The sequence below is a fragment of the Medicago truncatula genome, chromosome 7, assembly GCF_003473485.1.
Source record: "Medicago truncatula cultivar Jemalong A17 chromosome 7, MtrunA17r5.0-ANR, whole genome shotgun sequence".
NCBI lineage: Eukaryota > Viridiplantae > Streptophyta > Magnoliopsida > Fabales > Fabaceae > Medicago > Medicago truncatula.
This window is the reverse complement of record NC_053048.1, coordinates 27464225-27476768: the sequence shown is the minus strand read 5'-3', so window position 1 is coordinate 27476768 and position 12544 is coordinate 27464225. Positions and strand designations below refer to the sequence as shown.

Genomic DNA, 12544 nt, shown 5'->3' with positions numbered 1-12544 from the left:
AAGAAGTCCTTGATTGAAAAACCAATCTAAAATTATATTTTGTAAAAAAAAAAACTATTAACATCAAACCCATTAAATCATAATTATTTAGAGTTCTTCAACTCATTCAAAATTGGATTAAGAACGTTCCATCTTTCAATACAAAACTACCGTTTTGAAAATCCAAATCGTACGAGAGGCTAAAATTTTACTAAAGTGATGGAGATCAATTTAATAAGAACAATTTTGCGATTTTTTTTTTTTTTTTTTTTTTTTTTTTTACATAAGCATCCAATTAAATGACATCACGATACCACCATTTAGATTGGTTTCTAAAGTATCTCTAGAAAATTTTGAGGTGGAACAGACTATGGCTAGATTTTACTCAACCTCCGACAAAATTTCGAATTACTAGAGCTTTTTCCTCTATGAATCGGAACACACAAAAAAAAAATATTTGTTTAACGATATTTGACAGGATGCAAAACTAATTTTTTCATACCAGCATGAAAATTAATTTTTTTTTATTATTAATATTTTTTCTGACAAAAACTAATTTTTTTGAAGAACTAATTTTTTTTGGAAGCAATAACTAATTTTTTTTTTAAATTGTTCATTTATTAATTATCTTTAGTCTAAATCTAAAACCTTAAAATAACAATGAGATTGTAATTAACTAAAACCTTCGTCCTCGTGAATTTAACTCAATTCATAAAATAATATATAAAATATATAAATTTGGGGATCAAAACCCGGCCTCCAAAAAGAAAAAAAATAATAATAAAATTAACTAAAACCTTCATATTATATTTCCAATGCTAATAGTCAAATATTAAATATTGAACATTGAACAACGTTCTTTGTGTACAGTTCTTAGATTCTAAATTCCCTCTCTCTCCTCTCAAAAAAAAAAAAAATTTCCCTCTCTCTGCTTTCAGAGAAAATCCAGAAAATGGAGAACACAGCATTGAAAAACCTTGATCACGATGAACATGAAGAAGAAATCCCAGATTCCTTTTGTTGTTGCGTTTGTCTGTAAGTTTCTCTCACCATCTTTCAATTCTATGCCTTTTTTTTTTTTTGGAACGAGAAACACCCTTTGATATGTTTTTTTCATCAAGGTTCAATTTTTTTCTCCAATTCTTATTTACAATTCATAAGGGTCATCAAAGATGCCTTTAATTTTTAAAATGATGGATTATATATATTTTTTCATTAGCTTAGTTAATTTGATTGGAAAAAAAATCGATTTTGTTATTTTTTTGGATCTGAAGTTGATATTCGTGCATGTAAATGTAAATGTTTGTATCTTAAATTTCAATTGAATATCCAATCCACTGAAGATAATGCAAATGTAATTAGAATTTACAAGAGGAAGAACTCATCATTGGTTGGTTTTTATCAAATAGAGTTATTTATTATTCATTAATTGTTTATTCATTTTATTTGCATTTCAAACCCAAGAATGTAATGTGAATCTTTCTTGCATTTTGATATTTGTTTTTAGTGTTAACCCTCGCGTTCCTAGGTGAAAGGTGCTTTGGTAATTCATGGTTCGTACGGGAGGTAAATAAAGTCTAGTCTAGAAACCCACATGGGTTGGCCTCGTTGTGTAAGCTTGAGACCTTGGAGTGTGCTCCTCTCAAGGACTCAAGTCCGAATCCTCCAGGTGCCAATTTATGTGTATGAGTCCATATAGAGCTTGGTGGGATTGGTCTCCGGATTAGACGGTCCTTTTACCGGATATTTTTTTTTTTTTTTTTTTTTTTATTTTAAAGTTTGGCCAAGAATTGTTCCACACATGAATCGAATTCGGGCTCTCACGAATGATCTGTCTTTTGGTAGTCTTGCTGGTTCATATGGATTGCCTGTTAATGGAAATAGAAATTTTTATTCTTAAGTTAAAAGGATGATGTTGGTTTTGGACATGTTGGTCAATGTGTCATTTTAAGCAAATTATTGAGCCACCTTGTTTCTTTATTAAATTATACTTACTGATTTTAACACTACTTTCATCATGCAGGGATCTATTATACAAGCCCATTGTACTATGTAAGACAACGTTATTTTCTTAAAATACATTGAACGTGTTAGTAGTGTGATGGTTTTCAGTATTTTTTTCCTCCATTTTTGCAGCTTGTGGTCACATGTGCTGTTTCTGGTGTATACATAAATCAATGAGTGGGGTGCGCGAATCTAAGTGTCCAACTTGTAGGCATCAATACTATCACTTCCCAACAGTCTGCCAATTGCTTCATTTTTTGCTTCTTAAGCTCTATCCTGTTGCTTACAATAGAAGGACCAATCAAACTCTTGGTATGTCTATTTCTCTAACTATATAGATGTATGATTTCCGCAGTTTAGCACAAATATGTATACTTACTAGTAATTTCTCTCGAAGAAATAAGTGATATAATTATAATATTATTAGAATAAATTGTATTAATGAGGAAATAAAAAGCCTACTCTGATGTAACAAAATTATGCAATACTACGATAGCATCATACCAGTATATCTATAGTTAGTATATGAAAAAATTACTAGAGATTTGGCTACTAGAAGCTGTAAAGGAAGATATCTATAGTTATATATAAGATGCAAACTGTCAAGTAATTAAGTACCAATGACTCATTGAGCAAGCAAGAGATGTCCTAACAGGAAAGAGACTCTAAGGTAAGCCTTCATGTGTTTCAAAATGTTAGCTCATTCAAGTGCATAACTAGGCCACATTCAAAGTATCTAATAGAGAAGTTTTTGAAAGTCTATCCAAGTGTCCTCTACATACTTGATACATGTAGTCATATATTATGTTGGAAATTCCGCCTTCATTGCGGTCCGCCCCTAGCCACCTAATTGTAGCATTTGGGTTGCCTTCATTATGTTGTGTGTGAAGGGGTGAATTTAGTCTCACATTGCCTAGAGATATGGCATTTGTGGTGTTTATAAAAGCTTGGGCAGCCCTCACCTTAAAAGCCAATTTTGTAAGGTTGAGTTAGGCTCAACTGAAATTCTAAGTTGGTATTAAAGCCTATTCTAGATCTATTGTTTGGCTTCCTGCGTCGTCCACGCTTCAGGCTCATTAGGTGTGTTGGAAATTGTGAAGTGGTGAATTTAGTCCCACGTTGCCTAGAGATATGGCCTGTGTAATGTTTTTAAAAGCTTCAGCAGCCTTCACCTTACATGCTGGTTTTGTAAGGTTGAGTTAGGCCCAATCCAAATTCCGAGACATTATAAGATTAACTACATCTCCTGGACTAAAGCATAAAAAAATGGATAAATTTCTAATGTTTTATGGATATTGCAAATATTATTATATGATTTTGCTGTGTCTTGTTTACTAGATTTTGATTGATCGTGTTTCATGCATACTGTTTGAGAGTTGTTATTGTCATTTCCCTTTCTCAACATCACCTTCTAGTAAATTGTATTTATTGCACAAGAAATTACTTTATCTAGTCATTGGGATAAGTTTTACAATCATTCTTCATTTCTCTTGTTTTAGAGGAAGAGAAGAAATCAGGCTACTACTCCCCTCAATTTGATTTCGACACATGTGAATCACAAGCTAAATTTGGTCATTCATGTAGCCCTTCTTCCTCCTCTACGATAAATCTGGTTTCCAACTCCAGCAATGTCGGAACTTCTGAATGTATGGACCAACCTGGGTCCACTTCCCATGAAGGAGAACCTGAAATTACCGGGACTCGAGTTGAAGAAAAAGCATTGCCTCTGGATAATCTTACACAGCAGAAAATATCTGTTGCTGACGTGATGTGTACAATGTGCAAGCAACTGCTTTTTCATCCTGTAGTTCTTCATTGCGGTCATGGTATTCAATGCATTTAAGTTTAATTTCAAGTATCTCTTTTCAAAGCTATCATTGTTAGAACAGTTAATTAACATTGTTTTTGTTATCCTTTCCCGACGTTTTCTCAAGTATATTGTGAAACTTGTGTCTACAAGTTAGCTGATGAGATGCTTAGATGCCAAGTTTGTCAAATTCCACATCCAAGAGGATTTCCAAAAGTCTGTTTGGAGTTTGATCACTTTTTGGAGGAACAATTTCCTGAAGAATATGCACAGAGAACAGATGCTATTGAACTAAAGGATGTCAAACTCAAACCTAAGACATCTTCCTCTTGTATGTATATTGTACTACATTTTATTTTATATTTTGAACTATATTGTTTTGTATTGACATCATTAGAAATTAGAATACACGTGCATATATTTCAGCTTTCCTTTTAGATTTTTTTAATATGGTTTGTTGGTTTGTCTAAGCAGTGAGAGTTAAATCCTTGCTAGCATTTGCACCTAAGAGAAATAGTTGAAATTTTAGTAAAAACTACAGAATGATATTGCCCTGAAACTTTTCCCCAAGGATTAGAACTCCTACGAGATAATTGTAACTGAAAAGACATTAAGTGATTTAGGTGTAAGTGGTATCAAGCCTATAATACTATTTCATTTTAACCATCAAAATTTATTCAAAATAACTGAATATTATAGATTAAATTACATTCTTTTTATATAGACAACCTAAAACAGTTTTATCCAAATGGGGGAGATAGTGTTATTATGCAAACTGAAAGATATTCACAGAAGAAATAAGAGCCAAGTTCCCAGCTCTGGAGTAAATTCTCTTGGCGTATCTTGGATTATCTCTTGGATTAATTTCCATATCTATTACTTATTGTTATTATCTGTTTCCCGATTTTCCTATTTATTTAGGATTGAGTCTATACAATCATTTTCCTGTGCTGGGACTTAATCCAAATTCTAAGAGTTTACAACTTACCTCATGAACTCATTTTTAGTGATTTATGGGGACTAGCCCCTATTCATTCTTGATGTGGTTATCACTGTTTCTAACCTGTGTCGATGCTCATTCCAAATACATTTGGATCATTCCACATATACAAAATCTGATACGTTGAAAATTTTCATCCAATTTAAATCCATGGTTTAGTTACAACTTAATACTTGTCTAAAATCAATCTAGAGGGGTGCCTTTCGATCAGAGTCAATATTTTTGGAAACTCTAGAATTATTCAGAGCAATTTTTCCCAATACTTACCATTATGGTTCAGTAGAAAGGAAGTACAAACATATAGCATCAACAAGACCTACTCTCTTATAGCCCATGCTAAGAATTTGAGAAGTGTTACAACTGGATTCCCGTTATTCGAAGCGGTACCTCAAATTCTGGATTGTAAGTTTTTCAAGGTCTTTGGTTGTGAGTGTTATCCTTTTCTCGAGGTCTCGTAAATTCTCTAATTCTGTGTCCTAGTCTCCTCAGTCGGATTCTCTTAACAAGGTTTGAGATCAATTGCTTTATTTTTTAATTGTATATTATTATTTTTTAAATCTGTCAAAATTATCCGGTTTTAGATAGAGACGAGGGAAAGAGAAACTTAGACTGAAAATTTTGAAATTGATATTGATTTGATGTGATACAAAATACAAAGCATATTAGAATTTTAATTCCGATTCAATAAGAAGATTATGACATGGAAGCCACTGCAAACATATGATCTATGGATAGATACCCTAAAATACACTGAAGATTCTAACATTCTCAAAACAGATACAATACCGTAGTATACATTCTCTGTTTTTTATACTTGCACTTTGATGTTTCTTTTTTATACTAAATTTCTATCTCTTGGCATTTTTCTAGTTTTAATCATTTTCTTTTTACTTAGGTTTATTGGATAACGGTAACCAAGGAGAAAATATGGAATGGTTGTCTGATCCTGACTCGAAAGCTCACTTTGGAGTTGGTTGTGACTTTTGTGGGGTAAGATCTTTTATTCTCTCATATACTGCTATAGTAGGTCATACCAATTTCCCCTGCTTCATACTAGATAGGTAGTCATCGTTTTACGTGGATGCTTGTCCTTGTTAAATGCATGCTTATGATTGCTTGAAGTGGACCTTTTAATTCTACATATTGTTAAATTTGGCAATTGCATTCTGTTAAAAACCATATTATGTATATGATTCCAATAAGATAATCGATATGATCTTTTTCACTAAATTTCCTTTCTTCTTTTAAGGGAGCATATTTGTTCCTTATTATTTTCAGTTTTCTCCTGTAGTTTTGTAATGAAAACATGGGTTAATACGTAATACTGTTGTCACAGTTTGAGATATCTAGATGAGAAGTCCTATTTATTTTTCTTTGTTGCTTATTTCATATAACTAAGTTGCAGTGGCCTACTATGACTCATTTGAAAGGATAGTCTTCTTAATTCTATAAAGACCGATTCCAAACTAATTCCATTCTTTACTTGGGATATAATTTGTGAACTCCTAAAAACTACTCAGCTGACATATTAACAACAATGTTTGTCAGAACCACAACTTTACACCTGTACCTCAAATATCAGTCTTCCAAAACATTAACCACTGGCAGCACACACATTCCCTAGATTGGTCATGTGAAACTGAAATCATTTAAGAAACAAATTGACATTATAAGTTTATAGATGTTAATGGAGAAGTTAAACAATATAGTTTTTGACAAAATTGAGATGTAGAAGTTAATATCAACTGATTCAATAAGTTATTATTCAACACTTATAGTTCCTTTGAAATTCTTTTTGTATTTATTTTTCTGAGTACCTTTGGAAAAGTTTATGCAAACTCGCTCTATATTTTTAGTTATCTGCATTGTGATAATGTGTGGCTTGTATGTACAGGTATTACCTATCATTGGAAATAGATATAAATGCAATGACTGCAAGGAAAAAATAGGTTTTGATCTTTGTGGCGATTGCTATGACTCTCGCTCCAAACTTCCAGGCCGATTTAATCAACAACATACCTCAGATCATAGTTTCAAGCTTGTAGAACCTGATCCTCGTCGTAACATAATGTTGAGGCTGATCACTGGACAGTTAGGGGACCGTTCTTTCAACATCCAGTCTTTAGGAAACATAGAATTTACAGCCGAAGCACTTGGGTTGTTTGATGGTGGCGTAGATAACCAAAATGAACCTGATGCTACAGATTGAAAATTTGAACCCAAAATAATCATGATCTACTGTTGATGATATTAGCTTTTTCTGATTCAAGAGATGTAATTTTTGGAGCAAGTTTTCCAATAAATTTCCAACTGAATCTTTCTCTAGCTTGTGACAACCTACGACTTAGCAATCAAGTGCATGCAATGCAATTATGTTTGGCCTTAATAGTAGGAATCTCATAGGTGAGTATCTGAAGATATTCAGAAATGTACATATTTTTGAGTTTGCATGAGATATATGAACAAGTTTGTTTTTATTCTATGTTGAATCATAATAGGATGTACTATATGGTTACGAATTTACATAACCAGCTGATTGAACCTGAGTGGTTAATGCGTTGCATCTAAGAAAAAATCGTTTGGTTTTTGTCCGAACTTTGGATTACTATGGGCTATTCTCCTATCGACTAGATGGTCAACACCGTTATTTATTAATTTTTTTAATTACCAATTTGTTACTTTTTCAAAACAACTTAAATTGGGCAACCAACATCCCATTGGCGTTTATTTATTTCCAATGTGGTTAGAGTATTGAACCTAGAACAAATTTTTCAACCAGATGATTCTGGGAAAACCATCCGGCCGTTGGTGTATGTTTGGTTTCAAAAACCTTCATTTTTATTTATACGGTGACTTATAGAACTGTCAAATTTTTTTTTACCTATAAATGGTTTTAAAGATTTTGTACAGGAGAAGTTGAAAGTAAAAAATGTTTTCATTATTTTTGTACACAAGTCTGAAAAACTAAGGAAATCCATTTCAAGGCTTTTAAACGTACAATGGCTGTAGTCAAACACCAAAACAAACACATACTTACATTTTGTTCCACCATGCATGTCGACTTCCAACTTGAATCACAAGTAATTGTGGACTATCTTCATGCCCTTGAGACTATTTGTAAGACATGAAGGGATAGAAAATTTAGTTCCATCAATCCTAACGATGCACTCAAATTTTTAGGTAGACTTTATCCGGAATGAAACATAAGTAAAAGAGATAGTTTTTTTATGAAAGAAGTAAAAGTGATATTTGAAAAGTCAATATTTGTAGTTAAAAATTTAGTCAACATCTATCAATATTTCAATTTTCAACTACATTTTTTTTTTTTTTTTTTATGTTTATATTTTTTGTTTATATTTCATTTCAAAGGAGTAGTTTACTGAGATAAAAGTTATGACAATCATATAATTGCATGATTTTATCTTGACTTAGTTCCAATTATACTTTAAGACAACTTTTTCAATAACAATGATTGTTGCTGGTGTCATTAAAAAGATAAGAATTCAGATTATATATTTTTTTGTTATATCGTTGGTGTCATTGAAATAGATAAACAACATTAGTTTGATTTGTTATAATTTGACATCAACAAAAATTTACATTTATACTTTAAATCAAAATTTCATATAAAAACATCGTTTATAATTTTCAAACTTTAACACAATAAAAATAACGAAAAAACAGACTCGGACTTTTCGCTAGTAACAATAAAGATGAAAGTGACACATAATTGAAATTGTTGTTTGTGACTTTGTGTTGTTGTTGATATGACATTAAGCAGGGATTGATGTCCTTGTCAGCTGTGAGAACATTACACTCAATTCACTTTAATGGCGGGAATGCCTCGGAGTTTACACTATGTCTTCAAAGTAATTTGGTTTGCTTGTGTCTGGATGATTTTGAAGGATCGTAACGACAGAGTCTTCAAAAACACGGGATTAAATTCTTCCATCCTCATTGAGAAAATCAAACTAAGTTCTTATTTATGGATTAAAGCTAACAAACCGTCTTTTAATTTATGTTTTCATGATTGGTGGCAACACCCGTTACACGGTTAGGGTGTTGCTTGTAATTATTTTTTGGTGTTGGAGGTGCCTTATTGCTTGGCATCTCTCGTTGTACTCTTTAAGCGTTGTCTTTCCTTTGCACTCCTTGTGCAGGGGACTACACCATTGTTGTTAATATATATCATTTTGACTTGTGAAAAAAAATAAAAAAATTGATATTTTGTTTTTGGAATGAGGGCGTGGTTAGGATTTTATTAGAAACCAAAATTTTGTAATTTAGAAATTTTTCATGTCTAGAAACTTTTTAATCTTAGTGTGTGTGAACGGGCTGTATCAAGCATATTCTTATTAATTTTTTCTACTCGTTTTCAACTTTAGTCTTATATAAATTTTGATATACTTAGGGCCCGTAAAACAGCTTATGTAAACAAATAAGTTTTTATGTATTATTTATAAGTTTATTAAGGTGGTTTATGAAAAAACAGTTTTTGAAGATACAATTTTTTGTAATTAAAGTTTATTTATTTACATAAACTATTTTCTATAAACTCAAAATAAGTTCAATTTTATTTACATAAACTATTTTTCATAAGCTCAAAGTAAATTTAATCCAAATAGAAACTTATTTTACTTTTATATAGATCAACTGAGACTAAAAACACTACTTCTTTTTAATACTACATGAAAGTTTAAAACTACTATGAATCCTTATTTAAATACCAACAAATCTACCCACATGAAATATCAAGTACTAAGAAAGCTTATCCCAAATAATTTGATCATTCTAAAGGAAATGTTAACAAATATTTCTGTGAGACACTTTAAAACTTTTAAATGGTAATTTTTATATAATCAAATCATTGATAATTGAAGTATTTGATTTTTTTAAGAAATAGTTTCTTTTTTTTCAAATCCTTAAGAGTGCTTTGGAAAAATAGATCCTATCATGTCTTTATTGTTGAGTCATCTCTCATGTATTTCATCCAAAGGTTGAGTTCATAATAAATAAATAAATAAAAAACAGCAGTTTTGGAAAGAGAGAATAACATAGATAAATGGCACAAGATGGCAGGACAGACAGCAGCCGAGAAAATGCAAAAGAGGATTAAGATCTATGTCCTGAAAACACTCGTTAACAATATCCGTAATTTATTTGAACATGAATAGTAAACCCAAAACTAAATCCAATGGACTGTCTGTACAGTACTATTCCTGCAAGATCCGAAGACACGTTTTAAGTGTACATTTAATGTAGAGAGGAAATGCCATGATTGAACTGTAAAGGCAAAATTAGTGGCAGCATTAATCAGCTGAAAATCATATGAGCCTCAGGTAAACTTTAGAAATGTACAATGAGGTCAACTTAAGTGAATTGATTGTCAGAAACTGTGATCATACATCACTATTTATGGTTCATAGGCTTCAAGTAAGTTAGCTAGTAGTACAAATATCAAGAGGAAATGGAAATTTATGGCAACTCTTGCTAAAAGGAACTCTAATCACAAATATTTGGATCTATAAAACTTAAATAGACAGTACGGGTATGTGTTCTATACCATAGAAATATGAAAAGAAAAAAAAAAATGGAAGGAAGAAATATGCAAAAATTTTAAAATTCAAGTTACGATACAACTCATATATATTAACAAAAAATTTATAATTAAACTTAAATGCATGTATAATATGTACAAAAAAAATATGCGTTGATTTGTCTTCATTAATATATAATTATAAAAATCATAATTTACAAAAAATATAATACTATGATCAAAACGAAATGTATAATTTTCTTATCAATCATATTCTATTTTCATTCTTATGTTAAGTTATCGATAAAATAAGCTCTCTCACTCCCTCCCTAGCACAACCTCTAGAAGTGTGTAGAAGCTAAGGGAATAAAATCATTTAGGATACTACCTAAATTCTAGGGATACTTTTTGTTGTAATAGAAGGGAAGGGTCGTAGGAAAAGGCATTAAAAAAAGTTAATTATGAGTCTTATGAGAGAGCTTCTCTCTAGGTTAGGAGTAGTTCTGCTATGGTAGAAGTTTCATCAACTCTGGTTTATCTTTCCTTGCAATTTCCATCTTTTCTCACTTTGTAAGATCTTTGCTAATCCTCGTTTCATCAATAAAATCACAGTTTCCATTTTTCATTTCACAAACTTTATCATTGGTCTGACCTACCGGATTTGATCGAGAGGAGCCAGTGAAATTTAGTTATGACAACACAAATGTCTGAGATCGAGAGGAGCCAGTGAATTCACAAAGCTTCTTCTTGAACCTGGAAAAACATCGTCGTCACCAGTTCTTGAGGAGACGATGTTAGAGTATAAGATGTCGGTGAAGAAGTCTGAATTGCCTTCGTTCGACAGTGACGTTCCGGTTGGATGGATTACTCACGCCGAGACATACTTTGAGGTGGAAGGATCGTTAGAGGACGTGAAAGTGCGATTAGAGAAGGTATGTATGGAAGGTGCTACCATACACATGTACAATTTGCTTCGTGAAACTAAAGACGAACTGACTTGGTGGAAGCTGAAGAAGGCTTTGATTGAGCGATATGGAGGAAGGAGGAGCAATGATTTGTTTGAAGAGTTTAAGGATTTGCAACATATCGGTAATGTGGAAGAATATATATATCACTGAGTTTGAGTACATCTTCTTGGAAGTTGTTCGACTCCCTGAAGATCAGTATCTGGTTATTTCATTGGTGGTCTGAAGCCTATAATACGGTTGAAGACGAGGACTCTTGATCCTCTTCCGCGTATTCAGGTCATGAAAATGGCACACGATGTCGAAACAGAGTTACGAGGCTCGTTGCTTCCTCAAGGAAGGGGAAGAATTTGCTTACGTGAAGGAAAGGGAATCAAGTCAAACGAAACTGGATTTGAGCCAAGCAGAAATAAAGGATCGGGTCGAACCCTGACCCTATCCCCAACCAAAATGTGTCAGGTAGTGAATAAATCATGTCATTCCCAAATAAAGCAAATTCACCTCATGCCAACCCTAATCTTGGAACAAATTAAATTTTGTCACGATCAAACAAAAATGACGGTCAACGGGGGAGAAAAGGCGACCACCACAATAGAGGGATAAAGCATCTTCCCTACTATGAGATAATGGATCACAAGGCAAAGGGTTGTGTTTCCGTAGTGAAGGATATCTTTGGATAAACAACTTATTTAGAGCTTATATCATAGGTGCTTAGCATAATAAACGCTTATATGTAAGTCTTGATAAGCTATTTTATAGCAAAAGATAAGCAAATCCAAACAGGCAAGGTTTTACAACTCGAGAGTTTACCTCAACTAGTTTTAGCTATGTAAACTCGAATCGTAAACTCGACTCGTAAACTCGTACGAGTTTACCTAAAATTAAAATTATATAAAATTTATTATATATATAGCATATGTAAGCTAATATTTAAACAAAACATAATCAATTAACCATATTTAAATAATAAACTCTAACAATAAAAAACAAAATTTATCAATACATTTAAACTCTTTTTCATCTTCAGTTGTAACTTTAACTTCAATTGTTCCATTTTCTCATTTAAATACTTGAACAAATAATATATTTGAATGATTTCAAATCAATCAATAATAACAAGCTTCTGAATGCATTTCCTAAAATTCAATGTATGTCATTGTCACGCATTGACGTAACTTCTGTACATAACAAGCATGGAAAAACCGAGTTATGTTAACCGTAAAGGTAACATTTCATCACCTTGGGATTGAAAA

The 12544-nt window shown here is 32.1% G+C and overlaps 1 protein-coding gene across 1 annotated transcript; it reads left to right on the top strand.

Moving 5' to 3' along the window:
- The first annotated feature begins 830 nt into the window (after positions 1-830).
- On the top strand, positions 831-7344 carry LOC11420563 (E3 ubiquitin-protein ligase PRT1). Its single transcript, XM_003622878.4, has 7 exons — positions 831-1014; positions 2003-2031; positions 2116-2295; positions 3483-3809; positions 3918-4121; positions 5686-5780; positions 6685-7344. The coding sequence occupies exons 1-7, from the start codon at positions 932-934 to the stop codon at positions 6997-6999; spliced, it is 1233 nt and encodes a 410-aa protein (XP_003622926.2). The 5' UTR covers positions 831-931; the 3' UTR covers positions 7000-7344.
- The last annotated feature ends 5200 nt before the right edge of the window (positions 7345-12544 follow it).

Bases quoted from the DNA above. Each gene is read 5' to 3' on its own strand.
- LOC11420563 (XM_003622878.4), top strand. From the start codon at position 932: ATGGAGAACACAGCATTGAAAAACCTTGATCACGATGAACATGAAGAA. The intron at 1,015-2,002 runs GTAAGTTTCTCT...TTCATCATGCAG, and splicing joins TTTTGTTGTTGCGTTTGTCT to GGATCTATTATACAAGCCCA. The intron at 3,810-3,917 runs GTATTCAATGCA...CGTTTTCTCAAG, and splicing joins AGTTCTTCATTGCGGTCATG to TATATTGTGAAACTTGTGTC.